General features: G+C 39.5%; 2 protein-coding genes across 4 annotated transcripts in view; one reads left to right on the top strand and one right to left on the bottom strand.

Moving 5' to 3' along the window:
* LOC135482724 (integrator complex subunit 3-like) overlaps nt 1–24,472 on the bottom strand; it is a 414,475-nt gene that overhangs the window by 9,698 nt on the left and 380,305 nt on the right. The gene's annotated exons all lie outside the window — the stretch shown is intronic.
* Nucleotides 1–24,472, top strand: part of LOC135483723 (sodium/potassium/calcium exchanger 2-like) — a 35,452-nt gene that overhangs the window by 5,703 nt on the left and 5,277 nt on the right. The window contains exons 3-8 of one of the 3 annotated variants that reach the window (XM_064764728.1): nt 5,738–5,779; nt 8,754–8,859; nt 10,541–11,064; nt 19,488–19,598; nt 21,057–21,194; nt 23,966–24,085. In XM_064764728.1, the coding sequence (XP_064620798.1) occupies nt 5,738–5,779; nt 8,754–8,859; nt 10,541–11,064; nt 19,488–19,598; nt 21,057–21,194; nt 23,966–24,085 (1,041 nt within the window). The remainder of the gene's footprint in view (nt 1–5,737; nt 5,780–8,753; nt 8,860–10,540; nt 11,065–19,487; nt 19,599–21,056; nt 21,195–23,965; nt 24,086–24,472) is intronic. The other 2 variants (XM_064764729.1, XM_064764730.1) reach the window with 2 other exon arrangements.

The following is a 24,472-nucleotide window of genomic DNA, read 5'->3' as shown; positions in this document are numbered from 1 at the left end:
TAGTATTTTCTTCTTCAATTGAGGGCCAAGGTGAGCCTGACATGATTTCCTGTTGTTATTGGAAATGCAAAGCATGTCATCCTTATGATATTGAAAGAATTAAATTGAGAGATATCCTGCTGCGTGTATGATATATAATTTCCTTACGACCCAGATCAGACTTTTGTCAACAACTAACTGGATGACAAACATTATGAATGGCAACAGTTTTCTGACCAATATAATGCAAATGACTAGATGAAACAATCTACTTGAATTACCTAGAGGAAAGAGCGTCCATATCAGTGAGAGATAGAAGAAGTTGTGACCAAACGTATGCAATTGAAGGGCCTGATTTTATCTTTAGAATGGGGACGCTGTAAGGCTTCATTGCACTATTCAATAATTGAAATGGTAAATGAGGCAGAAATTTCGACCATTACCCGACTCATTATACCTCTCAGTCTTGATCGCCAGATTTGTTGCAGGGATGGATATCACTGAGATTTTGGTTTAGTGCATTGATTTAATGACTATCCATAGTCGGAAACTTTTTCCAGTCACTGTGTGCATGGTTATAATTTTCTAGTTCAAAGATCCGTGGAAATTTGATTCTGTCAATGCATAAGCTTTCCAAAAATCGTTTTTAAATATTCAATTGAGAGCTGGCTTTGCTGAATTGTGGACACTCCTGTGGATTGGCATTTGATCATTAGATGGAGGTATTCAGTCTGATACACCTGTATTAACTTATTAGTCATACATGTTGGGTGATCTGCTTTGAAAATGACCAATAAAAACCATGCGTGGGCATTGCCCTCACGGATGCTACGAAATCCATTAATAAATAGCGCTCCCTCCTAATAATTTTTTGGTGCGAGTGACTAGTGATTGTACATGTACATAAACTTGGCATTATAGGGACCATGGGTGATATGAATAAACACTAGTAAATGCTTTTACTTCTATTTTGTACAGAAATGCCTAGTGTAAATGTATGTGTAGTTTTAAGTAAAAGCATTTCCTAGTCTTTATTCATATCACCAATGAACTAACACTAACACATTAAAAGTCGGCATCAAACTTAAAGAGTACCTTACTATAGCAGCCATCATGATTATATTGACAGTTGCCTGTTAGCGTGTCCTCGACATTTATATCACAATGGTAAATAATGAATTTATTGATGGCATGGCCGGGGTCTTTGTTATCAACATTATATAGTTGCTCGAAAACATAGTGTGGTTTTAGTTAATTGGGCTAGTGGACATCCTTAGTGACCAACCCCTGCGAAATTCGACTGGAAATTGTCGGCAAAAGCCAGGATTTTCCAGCTAATTCCAAATGATTTTTCCTTGCCAGAAGATTGGAAATAGCTGGAAATTCCAGAAAATGTCAGGGCTGGAGTTTGGCGGTATTTTGGTTAAATGGCAGAGCGAGCCAGAAAATGCCAGTTGCTGGAAAAATTTGGCAATACCTGGCATATGTGACATGTCTGCAATCCCTGTTCTTGCATATGTTTTTACGAACTGTGTGGTATTGAAAAAAAATTACACAAGTGACAGTGGACCTGCTCGGAAGTTTTGGGTTGCCCCATTTCATAATAGAAGATCACAACCTCTATCACTGATCACCTTGGCATATCTCCCCAAGGTCTTAGTAATTAGGTTACAAGAACATTACTAGCTCACTGCAACTCATTACTGCATTAGAGCAAGACCGTGTTCATCCAAGAATAACTTTGCCTTCCGAGTAATTAGAATTTAGATACACATTGGGAACTTATTGATCAATGATTGATTGTTCAGGGAAGGATTCTTAGATTCTGTGCAAAAATTGTACAAAGATTATAATGCAGAATAACCAAAGATGTGCTCAGCTACAAAGAACGAGAAATGATCGATACATTCAAGTATGCAGGAATGCTAGATCACAATGACCTGATATATGCAAGAGACAACTCATCAGGTCACCTCGGAGATGCTTCTGTCAAAATATAGTATCCGCATGCTGTACAGTGCATGCCGAGTCGGGATTGGGGTGATTGTGGGCAACTGAATCATGAGACTGACAGAACAAAACAGCCACCTTCAGTAAAGCCCATGCAATGAAAATTAGGCGACAATCCCCTGAGTAAATGAGGTATTGCACAAGTTTTCAAAAAAGCCCCCTGGCGGCTAAACCATGAATCACACTCTGAAAGGAAGCAACCTTATCTGACCAGCAATTGATCTTTAGTACAAAGCAAAATTTCGATGTGCATTCTTCCATTTTTGGTGTGACTTTGTTCAACTGACCACATAAATGCTGCTGAAATGTCTGCCTAAATACTATCTACACCCAGTGATAGGTCTTGAGTGTTTACTTTTCATCAAAACAAGGGAAAAGGCTACTCTTCGCCCCCACTGTCACCAGCATATGGCTACTATCATGGGCCCATTTATGTTTAGCTGGCCATTCCTACCAAAAAACAATCTGGTTCATAGAGGCCGCCATTTTTATATTGTGTGACGTTTGTGAATTCGGTCATACTGACCTCTATTGCAGTGGGGAAAACCGTTTTTGTAAGCGCCTGACCATCGATGACTCAGTGATGCCTTTCTTGAATTCAACATCATATGACGTATTTTTGCCAACATGGCTGATGTCTTCTTTTGACGCTGAGATGTTTGCCTCTCAACTGCCTGTTGTATTTCATAATGGCGATATTTTGGCAGGGAAATTGGGTCAGTCGTTGTCTTTTCTGATGATGTCTCACAGGTAAACTGCATTTCAAATGTTTCCAAATGTGATCTACTTACTCCTTGAAACGAGTTCTATCACATGTTAGAACTATGTTTTCAAACAGCATTCATTTTTTAGTTGTCTGTAACAAAGTCATACCTACATCAGGCTACTCGGCCTCGAAACTGACCCAGCAATGACCTTTTTGCGAAAGTAAATTGCACCCTGGAGGATACATACTTTAGCTCGAAAATATAAGTTGACATTCTGCTAGTACAGCCTGCATGCATGATGTATTCCATTGACGTCATTGCCAATGGTCTGACAGCCATAATAATAATGGATATTCGGTATTATTCAACATTGAGCTCAATTGTTTCCCTGATCAACATACCCAATATCGACCGTGAATATCCACTTATCAAACTTTCGGTAAGAAGATTTGTACAGTTTTTTTCTCATAGATCATATCTCGATCTTTGTTGGTACATCATATTGTGTGGTATGACTCTCTCTGGAAATGTTGCTCTTGTCATATTTCTGAAAACTTAGAATCAGAACTCCACAGGTTTGGAGAGATAATTATCTGTGCAAATAAGTTTTGCTGATATTCTGTAGTTCTACCAAATATACTCTAGTTACACTGATCTAAGACCATTTCTTATTATTCAAGTGATGGGTGAAATTATGCACAATGGCCGTTCGATGCCACTCAAAGTGTGTATTTTGGACAGACAATGGATTGGCGACATCAAGTCATGCGTTTTAATTTTTTCGAATAGCGACTATTCGCGAAATCCGCAAAAATAGAACGCTTGTGATAATTTGGCATTGATACAGCATCTCACAGTTCAAAGAGGTCATCAAGTATTCTATTTCATCGACCAATCCTATAGAACTTTTTGCCGTTTCATAAAAAGTTCAACAGAATTTGTCACATCACCAATCAATCATCGGCCCAAAATAGCCGTGTTGATTTTGTCAACGTACCCTGAAGCAATTTTCCCCATGTTTCGAAAAGGGTAAAAAACTACCGCTGATCTATTACCTGAACTGTTCCACGCTTTAGATACCCGTTGAGAATCAATAGAATCAATTAAATCATAAAATATTAACTGAATTCAACATTGAATCGCCAATATTGTTAAAGCCCGGTCCACAGGATGTCTGGGACATTGCTATGAGGCGTCGTAACACTGCCCGGTACAGAATTCCGTGCGTGTTTATTAATACTGATTACCACTTGGTAACAGTAACTATGCAGGATTGAGCTAGTTCTGCATGTCGTTTTCCCCGTTACACTGGAAAGCACTTCGGTTTATCATACGACGGAGGAACCCTACTGCTAGCCCGTTTTGATTGGATATAGATTTTTCGCAATGAATAGCCAGGGTGGTAGAAATGAGATTCAAAGTAATAAACACATAGCGCCCGGCTCAATATGAGTTGAAAGTGATGTTTGTCCTCATTATAACCTTTCCGAACATGCTAATATCAAATTTAAAAAAATTGATAATGTGAAAGGGAAGGACGTTGGGTAGAAAAGGCCATGGTACAACTACACGCCCCAGTGGATATTTGGTAATTCAAATTACCCTCTAGCGCAGCCGGTGGAAAGCATGGATACCAGCAAGAGGAGTATCATATCATGTTACCAACAATAGATGAAGACTATTAATTGTCAACGCTAATAACAGCATGGGGCCTAGTGTAACGGAAAACTGGCGACTTAGAATGCTGTTTTTGCCAGTTTCAAGTTTGTCATTATGTGTCGTTAACTTTTCGATCAGTTTCGAACACAGATTTTGCTGTGAGTTTCTCATTTTGTTTTATTAATGAAGTCATCAGTTCAAATCTAGATCACCTCTTTCATATCTAGGTCAACGTGACCACAATGTCTCAATGGAGGCTATCAAGGTCATACGTACCAATATATATTTATAATAATGCATAAAGTTCACATTTCGATAGAATGTTGCGTCATGCTGACATCATCTTGAATGGCCAATTAACGCTTATTTGCAACAAAGTTGTCAGGGGCACTAAATTAAGTCCTGAGGGGGAGGTTGCGTATTGACTCTGATATGTATAGCGTAATAGCACAGAACAGTATAGCCATATTTTCTTGGTAGCATCACTAATGAGCATCTTGACCCTCAAGTTTTGGATCTACTCCGCCGACCCGAACTCAGTTACACCAATGAGAGGAGGTAACAGACAGAGTACCTCTGATGGTTCAGTGCTAATGGGGGACACAGTCGGTATCCTTATCTCCAATGCCTTTTCTCATGAGAAAAAATCTTTCCCGTCCTCCTATCGCTGAATTGGTAAAATCACTTTAACTATCCTCCATTTTCATGCCCTGTCCTTAATCATCAACACGACTCCTTCATCTCTACTCTTGTCTATCCTATCTCTTACATATTTCAGCCAGCTACTGGTTCTCCAGATGAGCAAGGGGTGAGTCAAGTAGCTCTTCATCCCTTGTACACCTGTATTCATTTCTTTCCAAAACACTGTTTCTAATTCGAAGCTCTGAGTGGCACAGTGGAAAAGCTTGGACTAGTGATCGAAAGGTCATGGGTTCAAGGCTTGGCCCGAGTACCACTCAGTTAACTTAATCCAAGTTCATCGTCATTTCATTGTCCCAGGCTATGGGCATAAGAAGCTTTATCTGGAAGAAACTTCTTGATCGCAAATATAAAAACGCAGTTTATATGAATATTACGCAATATGTGACCCATATCACACCAAAATGGGAATTAAGTTGAATTTAGAGCGTATTGAATTAGCCACATTTTGATGCCACTAGCTCCCATCTCTCTATCAGTTGTGGCGCCTGAGGCTCGTAAAAGTTTTCAGAGAAAACAACAAACTTTTACAAATATTGTTTGGAGAAAATAAAAGTATTGGTGACTATACATAAGTTATTTTTATTTGGGGGTCTTCATAAAAATTTACATAAATTGGTCCGATTTAGTTCATTTTTTGTTATTTTCAAAATTGCATAACAAGTCTCTCTCACCATTTCAAGCCTACACCTCCCACACATATTGAACGTCACGTGTATCGTGGGGTGAGTATAAAATGTTTACCACCATCAATGTGTCGTATTATCGAAAGAACATCGTCATGACAATGATAATGGTATTAATGTGATCGGTATTAACATTGTCATCACTGTATATAGATTATGAAAAATTGTATTTATTTTATCATATCTCATCCTTTAAAAAGTTAATTTTGAATGGACCTCCAACTAACTGGTGGGAACATCTTTATAAATTGGTAAAGACAAAATTTGGACAGAAAGTTTGTTATTTATTTGCTTTCTGGTGAAAATTTGAGAATTTTGGTAACTTATGATCATTTTCATGTAAGGTAACATATATGTACCACCTCTATAGCTTCAGCCACCCTATATACATGTATATACCCTATAAATCCTAGCTCCTTTTTTGTCCCGCCTTAATTGTACAAATAGAGAAATACCAGTTGTAGAAATATCAATATGAACTTCATTGCATACGCATTCTAGCCTAATAAGAGCTAACACAGGGAAGAGATATTTAAACAAATAATTCCAGATATTGTATTGACCATTTATCATCATCATATCCCGTGTTGTAACGTTATTGGATTTTTGTTCGAGGTATTATGGAGTCCACTATTGGCTACTATCCTCCTACACTCTCAGAAATAAGGATTTTGAAATACCTTTGATGGTTTAAGGAATTGATGCCAAACTGGAGGTGTGGGTTGTCTCACCAAAACTGCATGTGAGGGATGAGCAAAACAGCCATTTTAATTCTGATACGCATCAAACATGTTTACTCACGAAGGCTGCTCTCTCCTTACCTTGAACTCGGTGTTACAAAAAGAGCAACACCCAATAAAATGATGACCCTGGATATAAAGACGAATAAAATTACCATCATCTGGCACATTTGCAATTAACTTGAGGAAACCCCCGTGAAACGCCTGATCACTGCGACCTGTCATGCAATATCCGTCCATTTTATTGCTCTGACAACAAGTTGATCCTTTTGCTCAGATTACATTTCTAATAATGGAGGTCGTGTCCTTCATGAAATGATCTGAATTATAGGAAGGATCAGCACAAATTATCACTGTCATTAAGAATGTACGATAGTGAGCTAGAATTGCTGCTCGAGTGGACAGTGGTTAAGTTGCTTGGTCAGTTATATGAACGCAGTTCACATGAACAGAGTGAATCGTGTGCTGAACACATACTTTTTTGTTGACTTTTCCCACGGTATTAGCCTGTTTGTATCACAAGAGCGAGAAACAGTGAAAACTGAGAAAATACATGCTGCTTCCAATTTTGTAAATCCTACTGCATTGTTTAGGGCTTAGCACGAGATTTCGTGGACAGAACTTTTTGACTGGTATATGATTATCTTGCTTAGAAAATTGTCGGTTTGATTGTTGCATAAAACTTCTTCTCATTCGTGCAGCAGATGGTTAAGCTGTCATGGATTATCTAACTAACAATATGATATAGGACCTCGCAATGACCTCACCTGTGTTATTACCACCTGTCATGCTCTTGGGTGATATGAATAAAGGCTAGCAAATGCTTTTACTTCAATTTTGTATAGAAAGGCCAAGTGTAAATGTACATGGAGTTTTAGATAAAAGCATTTACTACTCTTTATTCATATCACCCATGGTCTTTGTTTGTCGAATGGTTTTCATGTTGAGTGGCAAAGTTCTGGTTGAAGCAGCCAAATATGAAGCCACACTCTTTGTAATTAGCTGTGGTTATGGGGTCTTTACATGACCAATTATCATGGTGTCGAGGCAAGGACCGAACGGGTGGTCTCGATAATTGAGCGCCGCCAAAAATGTATCTAGCCAGCGGATAAATGTTTGCTGCTATGGATTCTGACCAGTGTCCTCTGAGTTCTGGGCGTGATTTTCTTACAAGCGCGACCAAGGCGCAGGTACTGTCCTTGTGGTTGTTGTGACCGTTTCAACCACATGTTGTTGATAATATCGTTGATTATGCAACTCCGGTATCTCTTATTACAGAGTAGCAATGATATCAGAAGTCTTGTATGGTGTTCCGATTGTCTCCGTAACGACTTCTATCATAATGATTCTAAGATCCATGGCTTTGACGAAAATGGCCTGGAGAGGTTACAATGATTTTCGATAGATCTATCTTTTGCTGAACATAGCTCATTTATCAAATAAAGATTGTTTTAAAAAATCTATTTTTGTTCTTTAACAAACCTGCCTGTTGCGACACCGGGGCTGGGAGGTTAGACAAATATTCTCCAAATTAATTTTTTCCTGGTCCACATACCCAGTTCAGGAGAATTGTTAATCACCAGATCCATGGTAGTACTACTCTTCATAGTTATGACCACTTTAACATAATGATTTTTTTCACTAAATGTTCTTCCCATGTGCATCCATCGCTGTTATAGTTAAAAAAATGTCATTGTACGTTGGATAGTAGAGACTAGGTTGTGACTTTGTTGTCACGGCCAATACAGAATGTACAGTTGTTGTCCTCATTTAACTCGAGAAAATTATCATCACTTTATATTAAATCATCATGTTCTAAGTCATCTTTCCCTGTCCTGAAGTTCCACTGCCTTCTAATGAGGACACGTAAGGTTGAAATGCGAATCAAGGAGAAAACTCATAACCAACCGTGAAATATTCGGGAAGCAACACTAAATTGTATACTAATTGTTAGATTTGCTGCTGGATTTCAATAGTTAATGCATTACAGTAGTTGAAATTTTCACAATTTTCAAGTTTGTTTTTGTGTCTGAGTAACAGAGTTGAAACAAAGGGCTCTTGGGTATATTTTGAAGTATGCTTCTGGGCATATAACAGTGTCAGATTGAAAGACGGGTGTCTATTTTTCATCCAAAACCCTTGGTTTGCGCCGGTTTAGGCATTTTCAAGTAACCCAAGCGGTCATGATTAGGCAACCAAGGACTGCAGTCACGAGGCTCAGTATCATTTCCTTAAACCAATACCAACCTAACTCTCTTTGTTAAATTTTTCAGCGACCTCAGCGAAGTTGTAGTCTACCAGTTCTCCACTCAGGAAGTGGGCGGTTTCGACATGGCGTCCTTCAACTTATGATACACACGATAGATCCTCTAACTGATGGTAAGACATTATTTAGGTTTTGCAAAACTCACAAATTATGAGTAACGACTGAAAACTTTTAGTTCTGAAGTAACTCGCTTTTCAGTTTACAGTCAGTTGTATCCAGTTTTATGTATTTGAAGGTGACATGTATGCTTATGTCCAGCTCTGTGTTTGTTGAAAGATACACACGAAACAAATTCGTAATGACTTGCCCAATTGGCCTCTACGAATTCAAAATGTGCATGTAGTAAACGTCAGCAGCAATTGGTCGTTGAAGGGTTAACGAGGGATGGGTCGAGAATCTTCTATAGTCTGCTGATGTTGAGACATGTTGATATTGAGATGGACTACATAGCATGCTCTGATTCATCAGCAAAGACTGTTGACAATTGTCAGGAAACGGCATCCCTGTCACCGCGACGGGAGCGTCCAACAAGGATATCGATCCCAGGTATTGATAAACTGGCTTGTTGGTTTTTTAATGAAGTCCTGCACGCTGCGACTTCGATCAATTCACCGCCTTCGATCAGTATTCGTCAATAATGTTTTCATTGCCATGGTGACCACGCAATACTTTATGGTGGAAGAGGGCGGTCTTGAATGGTTTGTCATCAAGTTTCACGAAATGCTCGCTGGTGACACGGACGACCAGTAATTTGTTGCTAGGTGACGGGAGAAAACATCGTCTACTTTGCCGTTTAAGAAGAAAGTGATGAATGACTGTTTATCGAAAAAGTTTGTAAATAATATGGTCGCTTGGTGTTTATTGATGTTCATCAGTAAAAAAACAGCTACATCTTCACAAACGCCTTATCAAGGTTCAGTGAGAAAGGCGTTATTTTGCTTCAAAAGATGACTTGCCCAATTGGTCTCCACGAAGTCAAACTGGGTAGTCTGCACCCACAGCCTCCCAGTTATATATAAGTGGCTCTTTCTTAATACTACACCATTGAAGGAAAAAATGTGACCCGCTCTACCAAAACTAGGCACTTGTCGCATCTGAACTTGACAGGTTGTTACGGACTTGTTGTTCATTTCCCTATTGTAGACCTTTTGTGAAATGTGACCAAATCAGTTTGTAATAGATTTTACAAAAGGTCTACAATAGGGAAATGAACAACAAGTCCGTATCAACCTGTCGAGTTCAGATGCGACAAGCGCCTAGTTTTGGTAGAGCGAGTCACAAATGTGGACTTCACTTTGGGCAGAGTGGAGTTATGCGTCGCTGATGACAAGCTATTAATTAGACCATGACACCTTGAAGTGTTAGTATTCCCATCCCTACTGAATGCCCCTTGATCTTAACCAACCCTCACAAGAAACAAGGAACCACTTGTTATTAGTTGTTTCCATGGACACAATGCCACTGTGGATCTCCACGGAGGTGTACATTTCATTAGCATGTAGGCTGTCACTTAATTCTTCTTTTTGTAATGACACTGTCTTGTTGTCGTCCAGATAATTACCCAGGGGGCATTCTGATCTGATCTATGAAAATTTTCGATCTCCATCGATCGTCTCTTCTTTCTTGCTTCTTGATGCCTTCTTTGAAATGCGCCAAATGTCAGAAAATGTAAACGCCCCACAAAGGAGCAATTTAAATTTGCCGAAAAGCAGCCAAACAGTGTCCTCAGTCACATTCTGTTCTCAGGTTATAAGAAATAGATTCCCTCAATTCAAAACACTTTTTCTGTTTCAGCACGTGTCCATGAGAAAGCATTGCAGCTTCGAGCGGTGGCCTCACTGAAGAAGATCCCTATAAATGCTGACAATCACAACAGTACAATGCAACAGAATCAAAATAATAATACTGCTGGGGGCGGGGAGCTGAACTCTTCGAATTCGTACCAGAATCCAAGCTTCCAGTTCGATCAGGTAAATCACGTGGAAGGAACGCAGGTTTTGGAAATAACGAGCGATACAAACAGTGTGACAAATAGCATGTCTAACGGGAAAATTTCCGCCATTTCAAACGGCGATTTGCATTCACAAGATTCAACGTCGCGCCAGTCGAGTCGGCAGACGACGATTACAATGTTGGAATGCGTGGAGGAGATGGGGGATCAGGAGAATACGACCAAAGCCGTCCCCCGGCGCGTGCAGCCGCACATCGTGAGACAGGATACGCCGACAATGGATCAGACACCGCCGTCGAGTGCCACTAATGAAAAATCGGAGAAGTTAGATACAAAGTCAGTGGAGTCGTTGGAAGAGGGCGGAAAGGTACGCAACGTTTTATAAAGAATATCAGTGTTTTATTGCTACTAATATAACTCTTGTTATATTGGCAGCAAGTTTTCTGGTACTTGTGGTTTGTATTAAAGGATGACCAAGGTAACTGGTGCTATCCTTCTTTTTGGTTGTTTTTTTTCTTGGAACCATTAAATTTACATTTGTGTGACTAGCTAAGCCAGATTTTGCCTGGAAGAGGTTACACCTTTTATCATATCATGAATATGCTGATTGTCATCAACAATTTCACAAGTTTAAAGGCCGTCCCTTTTGGATGGGTATCCAGGACAAGTGGTCAGTAATGCATTTTAGCAATACATCATATGGAAATCTTGAGTGCCTTTCACCCAGTGTTTGATAAAAGGACAGTCTATATAGACACTAATGTCAGTTTGCATACACACTTTAGCCTGGCTTGTGGGCATGTGAATGTGTTAACGGTCATCACTCAATCATTTGGTGGTGGAACGTGCTTAAGTTACATAATCACCATCCGTGTTGCACTGGCCATTGCTTTTGATGATTGCAGTGTGTGTGTATTTGTGGAGTCAGCTGCCTTGTTATTTGTGACGTGCCCCGGGAAAAATAAGAGGCGTTGTCACATATGGAAAAAAGTGAGAATATTTATTCTTTTCAAAAAAATGTTTTCTTCAGGAAAATGATTTTTTTAAAGAACTTACCAAGTTGTTTCTTAAAAGCTGCTTGAATTAGAGTTGAGGAATAGATTAGATAAGGGGATTTTGCTAATGGTTTTCTCATTGAGTGACTAATATTCAGATGAGGTTTTTTTGGCAAGAGAAGATCTGGTGTCTGAAGTGCCTATCTGATCAATTCTCAAGCGCCTGACAAATTTGATCATTTTAAGTGCAATTTTGTGCACAATCGGCCCGTGCCTATCTCTGACCCCGACTGCCTAATTTTGCCAGAGCATGTCACATTTTAGCTGTTCGTCATTTGCTGCACTCTCACCAACATTAAAACCATATACAAGAATATTTTGATATCTCAAGCTCTTACATGCATACCATGAAAAACTCTAGTTTCTCCGATCTAAGACCACTCAGTTGACTACTGCAAAGTGGACACAATGGCCAAAGCAGGAACACAGTGCCATGACCACCTAACCATCTTACCACTTGGTCTTGCCAACCCATTTTCTATCCAAGTTGAACAAAATTACATCAAAAAGACATCTAATTGACATCAAATGACCATGTGCGTCATATCATCCATTTCATGATTATTCACAGAAACGGTCTTTGATCGGCAAAACTAGAGTATTTAACATTTTCTGTAGTAGTCATGTGTAGTTCCATCAATACTGGCTGTGGACACGGACACAGATTGGGCCAGCCTTAAATAATTGCTCGTTAAGTAACCCAATCCCTCCTAACACTTAAAGGGGAGCTGTAAGCAGGAACTACATGTAGGGGATCAATTTGTAGGTCTTCATGTAACTAACATGCACAGTTAGGGGTCTGGGTCATGTTTTACTCGGTGATAAATATCTTGAACTTGAACAGTTTTGATAACAGCCTACTGTGAGATAGGAGTGACCCCTATTAGCGACTTTGTGTAGCTTAATCTGACTGACCTGGTTCCTGCCTATGTCTCCCTTTAAGCCATATCTTTCTTCTAAATTGTTGACCTACGGATCTGTTTTCTGGTGACAAAATTTAGCTTAATCTGACTGACCTGGTTCCTGCCTATGGTCTCCCTTTAAGCCATATCTTTCTACTAAATTGTTGACCTACGGATCTCTTTTCTGGTGACAAAATTTCCATGTCCTGTGACAAAAGTCTTGTCTTGGGTTACTTCAACAAACAAATTATTTAGGGTTTTCCTTGCATGAGCATTTCTCCTTCCCTCTTGGAGTGAGCTTTTCTCCTTTCCTCTTAGCTAGCTTTCTTTCAACCCATCTTTCAATCATCGTTCATCTGTCACATTCTATGCTGATTTAATTTCTTGAACCTTTTCAGTGTCCTTTTCCATGGAGAATAGTTTTAGCTTTTGGTCTCTTGCTTTTTTCATGAAACGTGTTAGCTGAGAGCAGCGCGATAGCCTACAAGGCCGGGGTAATGCAGACACCCCTATTTCAGCAACCTTTGAGGAGACAACCATATGTACAGTGATTGCAGGCTGATTCAAAAATAACATAGGGCATGCACTAAAATGTTATCATAGACTTAGATGTAAAATGTACACTTTCTCAGGCACCGAAAAGATTTCTTAGTTACTAATAAAGAAGATCTTTTAACAGGTGACACCAGCGCTGGTTTTGCTGGAGACCCCCTCATCGCTGAGCGAGACACCACCAGGGGTACGTGACGACATTTCCACACCATCGCAGGGCTCCCAAAGCTCCTTTTCAATGTTTTTTTGTTCTCTAAAGCCTGCTGGAGGCAAGCAACTAAATCAAGGGCAACAAGACAGCAACTCAGTGCAAAGCAGCAGTTGCCATTGATTTGAAGTCAAATTAGCGTATGGTTTATCGTGAGAAAGACACAGATATTAACATTTTTACAATTTACATTTTTTGCCATATCTCTGCGATCAGCATCGTCAACTTTTGTGCATTTTGTTGCTGTCTAGCAACACTAGAGAAAAACAGCTAGTTACAGCTTCTGCGTCTATCCCATGATAAACATTCTGCCAATTTGATTCAAAGAGAGCTGATTAAGTTTGTTGATTTGCCTTTGATTTAGTTGCTTGTGAGCAACACACTTTAACCTTTGTTTTCCAACTAATCAGCTTTTCGTCTACTGTTAGTTTTCCAGGTGTTATAATATTGTCAACTTAAAGTCTCTGTACGTCTTAGTTGCTGTCTGTACTAACTGTACCATCAACTTGAAAAAGCTGTAAGGAAGTCAGTTCGGTCACTGAAGGGGTTTTGAACTGTTTAGAGCTTAGTGAACTGACAATAAAACAGAAGAAGAGAACTTTCTATCTCAAAATGTTCTACCTCAAATTCTGCCTGGTTTCTATCACAAATGTTTCTAACACAAATTCTGCCTAATTTCTCTCTGGAATTTTAGTCTCATTCTTTCTTGGGAGCCCTGTTGTCTACCATGTAGTCACCTCAAAGACTTAACTCATCAAGAAACCTTAGTGTTTTCTTCTTAAACATGTTAAATGTATAGTCACTCTTTTGGCATAAAATGCATAATATTTTGGCTTTTCGAACTATAAGGTTTACCTAATCTTCTTTCAGATACCATTTTAGAAACACTTTGAAGAAACACTTCACTCAATCTTTCACTTAGCAGTGTTAGTGCATGAATCCTTCACCCCGAGCAAGCGAGCAAACTTCTAAGGTTCGGACTCGTTTATAGTACACTATCCTCTTTAAAGGCCTACACGATTCATTAAAAATTTGAAATTTGAAATTGAATTTTGAAAATTTCCAATTGCGTTGATGCAGACTATATATAAATTTCAGCATCGCCGTTGTGTAGACATGTATATAAGCGCTATCAGTAACAAATATCAGCAAATTTGTATGTATAGTGATTGCACTACGACATTGTGTATAAGTGCATTTCTATTTTCCTGGACCACCAGCAATAACGAACGGTGTACCTCTTTAAATAAATTAATGTGTATATCGAACGCTTCTCAGTCTACCAATACTGTACATGTACATTAATGGTTGATAAGTTACTTTGCTGTACTTGTTACATGTATGTGTTGAAATTATAGGTGTTCAAAACAGTGCTTTTCACTGTGTCCCATGTTTGAACCCTATTTTCTTCCATAGGTGCCACAGGTACATTACAACCATTTTGGTTAGAAGTTGAAACTCGCAAAGAAATTAGAACACTTTCAAAACGAAGTGAATGCCAGTTTTAAGCGTGGGAGTCTATGTTCTTTGTTTTCCAGAGAGCAGCCTCCCAGTTTTTACAGGAGCATAAATTGTCTTAATTTTGAAGGAGTTCTTCATTGTAATAGCTTTAGGATTTAATATTCTCGCCAAAATGGTGGTACCCTTGGACCTACCAGCTGGGACGCCTTCTACGAACTGCTGTTACTGTGATTACAGCTAAATTGAGACTTTTATATGACCCTATGTAGTCATTGGTCTGACCTGTTTCACTCTACATGTCTAAAAAAAGAATCTTCTGGTCGTCATCCAAGGTGGTGCAAAACCAGTTTTTTGCTAGCTCCGCCGAACGAATTTTCTGGCTGTCCTTATGACAGCAGTATCTAGGGCGTTATGAAAGAACATTACTATTTCATAATGTTATCGCTTTAAATTTTTTACAGCGTAAATTATTGATGAGGTATAATCAATCGTTGATCTCATCATGACCTTATCAAAGCCTTTTGTAATGTCATTAGGTCCTCTTGGTGACATCCCATGAACAAGAGAGCAAACAGCTGCAGGGGGTGGGGTAATTACTGATTGGGCTATGACAGTCGCTAAGTACCGATGTCATGTTTGATGATAACATTTTCATTGGTAAGGTAAGGTGGTACAATGAATTAAAGCCCTGGTACAGTTATAGCCTTAGTGTACATTGATGTGTACCACCAGACCTTTTCAACACTGTCGGGGCTATAATTGTATCACTTTACCTTATGTATATATCTTTTGGTTCCTTTTGTCAGTTCATATACACGTACTTTAGTTTCACCAATCGAAGTGGTCTTAGGTCAGTGAAACTGGGGTATATATAAAAAAGTCAGTGCCAGCTAGCACTTGTTGTGTAGGCACCAAAATCAAAATTAAACTCAAGACAAATTGACAAACAATAAACACATAAAGCTGGACGCTGCGTTGAGATAGTTTTCAAAACTGAGAAAATAAGGCTGTATGCATTTTTGGCCACCATGTGTACATGTTGCATGCACATGCTGTATTCAAAACAAATGCATCTTACCAGGGTCCCTCTGTAAACAAGAAAACGTTCCTAGATCTAGAAATGAATGATATATTTCAAAACTTTAGTGACGTCTGCTTTAGAAATTATTTTTGGCATGACATTTTGATAAAAATCATTGAATTCCAATAAAACTGAATAATTGAAACGACTTGGACAGAAATATCACCGATATATTTCATTGATTCATCTTTAACCTGGGCTTCTTCATTGTGTAGATTTTAGCCATTTTTCATGAGAAAAAAGGTCTATTTTAGTGTCATACGTCAAGTTGTTGCTGAGAAGGTACTAAAGAACTCTAATCTAGAGGTTGACATTTAGGAAAATGCATCAGGTTGCATTGCTCAGGAGATCTGTTCGAAACTTTTAACCCATGACTCTAATTGGGAACAAGGTTTACATAAATTTGGCCACTCTTTGGCTCTTTCTCACCTCCCAGATTCGGTAACTGTGACGATGTTTCCCTACCCAGCACACATTCCAAGAAATTTTGATGAAGCACAAAATTGGTTGCTTGATTAAATAGCGAGCGCTTTCAAAGAATACTAATGAAGCCCAAGAATGCAGGAGTCCGCCCGCATACCTGAGGACTACCGACCAACCGCATGTGATTGATGAGGTCTGTGAAAGACGATAATTGAATGTTGGGTGATAACTTATGGATCTAATGAAATGAAAACAGGTTCAGTTCAGGGAAGGTGGCTGCTTGTGGAAGATCAAGGACTATATTCAATAGATCCAGTATTTTTTTATAAACTTTTTGTTCAGTTCGAAGAACAGCACACCAAAATGTAATCACACCTTTGTTTACTGTTCAGTTGAATAATTACGGTACAGTTTTAAAAGCAAATAGCAATGAAGCAACACACTCCTCATCTATCAAATTAAAAATTTTACTGTTGTGGTTTTGACGCTTTCACAAGCTCTTGGCGTTGGGTACATCTGCTCTCTGAGGTGGCAGTAGCCTGAGGAACATTGTCGTCATTAGTGGCCATCATTTTATGTAGGCAATAGCCATTGTTTTAAGTAGGTAATTCAAATAAATATGATCTTCCACAAGGATGGGTGTGGGCTCCAGCTGCTGCACTTTCGATGAAGAATTTTCTTTCCGATATATGATTGTTCAATTTGTTCTCTGAGATGCTAATTATTGGCCACAGACACCCAAAAAAGCTTACCTTTTGAAATTTTAGTCATCACATCATGAACCCCCTTACCAATATTCTAGATTTGCCCCTGTCACTATACAACCATGCTCCCGTTCCCAGACTAATGTCACTAGAAATGATGGAAACCCCTCTTAGGATATAAAAGTCAACATTTGTTTGGCGTGTTTCTGAAATGACTATTTGGTCAGTGTCATAATCAGCACTTTACACAACGTTCTGCTGTTGATATTAGCCACTACAAATGTCCGCTGAAAGTCAACTTGGGACGTCTGATTATAATATATTTGACGTTAATCGTTTTGTTGAGCACGAACATTTTCGGAGGAAATCACCAATCATCTGCTAAATTGTCATAGATGTAGGCAAAAAACCTTAAAGAGCCACCCACCACCCAACAACTGATGTACTGTTTCACCCTGAATCAAACTGTTCTCTAGTCGTGGATTCCATTGATTGATCATAAGTGATGAGATAGATTTTTATTCGTTGACATTCATTTAGGTCCAGTTAGAGTTGAGGTTGGGGACTTGGAGGGTGGCAAATCAGAATTGGCCCCCCTTTTGGCCAACAGTAATGATTTTTCATAGCACCTCTCCACAAGAAGCAAGTGAGTACATTGTACTTCTAATTTAGGCCCTCATATGCCTGGGAAACACACTTAAATGTCAATTTTATTCCAAGGGAGAGACGGGTGGATCTCTCCCTCTCCCAAGTTTCTGGATCCGTGCTTCGAAATGTCACCAGAGCAGGCCAAAAAAACTTTTCCGGGGTAAGAGCATACACAAGACAATCACATGACCCTCACGTCTGGAGATTTCCCAGCGAGTTTGATGAAATCTTGTTTGATAATGATGTCGCTATGGGAAAGATGGCGGCCAACACTGAAAGTCACTCGATCGTCCTGTCATGTCCAGAGGGAATCAACATGTCAACGAGTGCATTCTTTGTCCATTTCAACTTACAACAGCTAGTTGACCCCCTGACGGCAAATTTTAACGGGACGTGTTTTTCTACTTAACACTATTAACCTGAAAAATGTTGACAGCATTTACCGGTAGCTTATGACATCCATTAAGGAAACGATTCAGTCATTGCTTCGGGGCCACAGTGATCGATTTTCATAAAATTTTCTCATCTAACTAACTAACCACTAAACCTTAGCATACGCTAATGTTTCCAATGTAGCCCAGACTTCTCGCAATACGTTATTGATTAGTGATTTCTCCACATAAAGACGACAGGAAATTCTAAATGCTGAAGCTCTGGGCCAGATTCGAGAACTTTTTCAAATATCAAAGTTCGAGAGTCCTAAAGGGGGTCGTGCCTATGTTTCCCAGTACCTATAATACATCCTGGTACTTATGTGTCCCAGTACCATATAGGTACTGGAACAGATAGGTACTGGGACACATGGATTCTGGGAAACGTAGGTATGGACCAAGTCCCAGGTATTATTGTCCTGGTTAACAGTGTTCCCGCATTCCATGTCCAACACCAAAAACACCGGATGGCATCTCCTATCCTGTCCTAGGGCATGTCCTACCTTGGGTGAATTTGAAAACCGAGCAACTTCGGGAACTAGAGGGTTAACGACATACTTGAGATATGAGATGATACAGTGATAAATACACTGCAGTCTAATGCTTTCGTCAGTGGTATATCAAAACCATCGTTGAGACAACCACGTTGTCACTTAACAGAGAATACTAAACACGCATTGGCAATTACCTCTGATTAGCTCTTACAAAACATGAAATGAGCCATTAACAGGCATTTATTCTGTTGCAAGTTCTGCCAATCCTTTTTTTTGTAGATGTTGATACGAAATCTCTATGTTGTCCGCAGTCTTCTACGTCGAACTGTTGTTGTCGTTGCTGCATGATGTTTGTCACGCTACAAACGATAGTCATTAGAGAAATCTTTTATGTCTCTAGTTTTGCATGTCAAACACTTAGAGGAAGGAACATTTCCCATGAGACAATGGATTGCATGCTTAGGCCATTGTGTTGTTGGTCTTGCGAGAAGAAGCAGTGTTTAGCAGAAGCAGGCATTTGCCTGACTCGATTCGATGAAATGAATAAGGTAAAGTGATACAATTATAGCCCGTACACTGCAGAAAACAATGTGGATGTACAAATATAATTGTACCACTTCACCTTACAGCAATTCACAACATTTTGTTCCAACTCCTGCCGATCGCTTCAGAAAAGGTCTTACGTCAGTGAAACTAGAGTTTATTCAGGACAAAGCATTTATTGGTGATTTGTTCAATTAATTTGAGTTATCCTAACTAATTTTAAGCATAAGTCATATCCTACAATTTCGTTTGTTCTTTTTTCTCTTGACTGTCCCCTTTTTCCTGCAGGGTCCCTCTGCCCTTTCTTCCTTTGCCGCAGCCTCTCTCCATTCCCTTCATTTGCCATTATCGAAGGGAAGTCCGTATGTCGGTCGCATGGCCATGCGGCGGCCATCTTGGGTGAGTATGACGAGGGAACGTCCAATAAGATCATACACACTTATTTCGGTCGATTGTGTGCATGAACTTAATGGATGCCCCGTTTTTTCAGAAGCCGTCAGACCACAGAACATGAATATCATATTTACATTTCACAAAAGCCAACTCTACCTCATTTCAAATCCTTGCACATTTACAGGTTTTTTTGCAATAATCCTTTTCTATTTGATATTTGAAGTTCGAAAGCCAGAGGATTTTCTTTAAATGTTTATTTTTTTAAAAGTCATTTTATAAATAGCAAATGGTCTTTTGCAGGTCTTATAATCCCCATCTATACATTCTATAGCTTTATCAAACCTGCCCGCATGATGAGTAACTTGCTTGTCCAAATAATATAAACCTTTGCCTTCCAGAATGGATTTCAAAAAGTGGATTACTTGATGGAAAAAATTGACAAATCCATTAAAAAACTATGGCTTTAGGTCTGATTCCATATAGGATTTCATTCACATGTATTCATAAATCATAAATTGTATTCATAATTAGTAAATTACTTCCTCTCCAGAAAGCACGTTCGAAGTATTTCCCGAAATGGGAAGTGTGCCTAAATTTAATTGTTATATAATGTGACCATTTTTCAAACAGCCCTCATAATGAATTCATTGTATTTACAGTCCATAATGTGTATTCATAAAACACTATCATGTCGGTACACGTCTGCTTTGATATTTGGCATGTTCATCATATAAATGCACAAAAATTCGGATTGCTTGTTGCACTGGTGTGGACAGTTAAATAATTACAAACATTGTGCTTTAGTCAAATATTTTGGTTGTATTTTGCTTTGCGTACAAGTTCGAATTAGTGATGGTCATGTATTCATTGTAACAAGTTTAAAATAGTCATGTATTCATTGTAATGAGTTCAGATTAGTGATGTATTCACTTTTAGGGTTTTTGAGTCAATACAAATAAGCACCAACTGGGGATATTTTGAGGAAAACTTCTGCCATTCGATTGTGGTGCATATCCAACGTCCTAAAATGGGTTTTTTCCCCAAAATTCTCAAAAATTCACCTTTAGTGTTGCTTACTAACTTTTCTAATAACTGAAGTGACATTTTCAAATAACGCGTTCGTGAAAAAAACTCACCACATTTCCAACTAAATAACATATTTAGTCGTCATTGTCTGTACCCTAGCTGTTTCAAAAACAGTGGCACGTTTCTTAACCGCCAGAGCTATGAACTTGAAACTTTATACTAGGCAGGCAAGATAAAGTTACACAAAGTTGCCAGTAGGGGTCTCTCACATCTCTCAGTAGGTCAAAATGATTCACGCTTGTATGAGGGATATACATTTAGTGCTAAGTCTGACATGACCAAGGGCCCTACTGTATACACTAGTCACCTGAAGATGGCCAAATTTGCGTTTATTTCAAAGCTGAAAGCTCTTAACATCTCATTTCTCATGTTCTTCAGAAACCACCAGATCTATCAGATGACGAGGAACCACTTGATATGAGTTGGCCAAAAACATGGAAGAAGCGTGTCACATACATTTTACTTGCTCCACTTTTCTTTCCATTGTGGTTAACACTTCCTGATGTTCGAAAACCGGTAAGTCGTCAAAGTCTATCTGTAGGTTAGTTCCCGATGAACTTGAACCAGCAGCCTAAGTTTGCTTGCACTTGAACTACCAGTAATCTGACACTGCTTCCACTGTGAAGTACCAGAGCCTAAGACTGCTTGCACTTGAACTACCTGTAATCTGAGACTGCTTCCACTGTGAAGTACCAGAGCCTACTGCTTGCACTTGAACTATCAGTAATCTGAGACTGCTTCCATTGTGAAGTACCAGAGCCTTAGACTGCTTGCACTTGAACTACCAGTAATCTGAGACTGCTTCCACTGTAAAGTACCAGAGCCTTAGACTGCTTGCACTTGAACTACCAGTAATCTGAGACTGCTTCCACTGTGAAGTACCAGAGCCTAAGAATGCTTGCACTTGAACTACCAGTAATCTGAGACTGCTTCCACTGTGAAGTACCAGAGCCTAAGACTGCTTGCACTTGAACTACCAGTAATCTGAGACTGCTTCCACTGTAAAGTACCAGAGTCACAAACTGCTTGCACTTGAACTACCAGTAATCTGAGACTGCTTCCACTGTGAAGTACCAGAGTCTAAGACTGCTTGCACTTGAACTACCAGTAATCTGAGACTGCTTCCATTGTGAAGTACCAGAGTCTAAGACTGCATGCTTGCACTTGAACTACCCGTAATCTGAGACTGCTTCCACTGTGAAGTACCAGAGCCTAAGACTGCTTGCACTTGAACCAGCAGTCTAAGACTGCATGCACTTGAACTACCAGTAATCTGAGACTGCATGCTTCCACTGTGAAGTACCAGAGCCTAAGACTGCTTGCACTTGAACTACCAGTAATCTGAGACTGCTTCCACTGTGAAGTACCAGAGCCTGTACCAGAGTCAGTAATCTGAGACTGCTCGCACTTGAACTATCTAAGACTCAGCTTGCACTTGAACTACCAGTAATCTGCGACTGCTTCCACTGTGAAGTACCAGAGCCTAAGACTGCTTGCACTTGAACTACCCGTAATCTGAGACTGCTTCCACTGTGAAGTACCAGAGCCTGTGCCAGAGTCAGTAATCTGAGACTGCTTGCACTTGAACTATCTAAGACTCAGCTTGCACTTGAACTACCAGTAATCTAAGACTTTGCACTTGACTAATAGAAGACTGCCTGTACTTAAACTAGACCACTTTCACTTTAACATGTTTAACTCATCTAAAATCGCTTGGAAGTGTAGGGTCATTAACACGATTCTTGAAAACAAAATGATGAGAACCGTGTCAATAAAGTATTGCAGTTAAAAGGACAACCCATATTGATTGGATGTTATCATCCAGGATGAATATCTTATTTCCTGTGACCATCACGATAAATTCAGCTCACCTTTTATTGGCTCACCGTAGGGGAGTCTATACAACACCGCAGTGTCCGTCGTCCGTCGTCATTGTCTGTACCCTGTTTCAAAAACAGTGGCACGTTTTTTAACCGCTAGACCTATGAACTTGAAACTTTGTATACGCAGGACCCCTCAGGTCAGGTGACCTCTGACAATGAATTTCGGTCCAATTTGATTCTTGACTTAATTAAATGCTTACTAAAGAGTAGAATGTATTCAGGACAGTCGAGATGGCAGTTTCTACAAGTTAACCTCTGCTGCCGAATTTCTGTTCAATCTTATACTCGATTTGGCCACCAGGTCATAGAGGTTGAACGGCATAAACTTTCCATTTGACTATATACTATAGCATGTTTCTTTAAACCAGCATGAATTCTTAACCACCAAATATCTTTACGGTGAGCACAATGGCCCCTGGCTGTTTGACTATGAAAATCGATTATAACGGCGGTTGCTCTATCGTTTGTTTATCTAGCCAGATGTGACATCCGTAAAGGAAATTAAAACTCTGAATCCATTAGTTGGAACGGTTTGAACAGGTTCTTGACAGTTTTAATGGTTTATGTGATTAGAAGATGACCACTGCTGACCTTTCATTGGTCAGTTTTGAAAAATAAAAAAGGGAAGTGTCTGCTTCAATTATTTTGAATTTATCGAGCAGGGACGCACCTGGTTACATATCGATCTTGGTTATGAATGGATAAAACCTTAAAGGGAAAATATAGGCAGCAGATAAAGTTACACAAAGCCGCCAATAGGGGTCTCTCACATCTCACAGTAGGCCTTGTGTTATACACTGTCAGATTGCTCTTGTTGAAGACATCCAGAATACTCCTTCAGGAAGACAAGCTCTGTCATGCGCTACAAGAATATTGAGGACAAATATATGTACCTCACAAATCTGATGCAGTTCAATTGCGCAGGTGACTTGCATGTCAAGATGTAAGTCACTCTTTCATGTTTGCATGACGTGACATCGTCTCGGTTTTAGGCATGACTTCATCATTTCTAGGTGACGTTAACATGCCGGTTATGACGTCACACTGGGCGATACTTCCTAAGCAATGTTCTATATGAGGTCATTCTGAAAATATAAACTAAAGGAGATGTGAAAACCTTGATGGGCAAGATGATAATATACCTGACTACACTCAGTTTATCAGACCAAAGCCCTTGACATTACAGTGGAACCTCCCTTAGCGGACACCACTCCATTAAGGACAACCTCTCAATTAAGGACACTAGGTTTGGTCCCAAATTGGTTGGTTCCATTCAATTTGACCTCTTTAATCAGGACACCTCTCTATAAAGGACAGCACTCGTCAGTCCCAAGGGTGTCCTTAATAGAGAGGTTCTATTACAGTATATATCTTTTTAATGTATATTTCCTTATTTCATTTTAGCATATGCGGAAGTTATTCCCTATCTCGTTTCTCGGCTCGATATTGTGGATTGGCGGGTTCTCCTTCCTGATGGTGTGGTGGGCAAACACGGTGGGAAAGACGGCAGGAATTGAAGATGATGTAAGTACTGTGTCATAATAAGTAACGGCAGCGACTCTTATTTAGCACTTTTTACCAAATCAGATCAGTGGAAAGTGCTTTACCTCAATTTTACCGGGCATCGGCGGTCCTATCACATCTTGAATGAGCAATAAAACAGCTATGAGCAGATTTTCTTTGAACTCCCCAAAGGTGCCCTTTATATTGTTAGACACATAGACATATAAGTCATTGATGTACAAGAAACTGTTGTGTGAAAGTTCCCCGATTGCTAGTACTGTCCAAATCATAATTGACATCCATTGAATTGCATCAGTCACGCTTCAGAAGCATGACACTGACTAACTACCCAGCGCATACGTCGCAAGTAAGTCGCGCATCACACTCGCAACCTACGCGAAACATGTA

The sequence above is a fragment of the Lineus longissimus genome, chromosome 2, assembly GCF_910592395.1.
Source record: "Lineus longissimus chromosome 2, tnLinLong1.2, whole genome shotgun sequence".
Taxonomy (NCBI): Eukaryota; Metazoa; Nemertea; class Pilidiophora; order Heteronemertea; family Lineidae; genus Lineus; species Lineus longissimus.
This window is presented reverse-complemented; position numbering and strand designations above follow the sequence as displayed.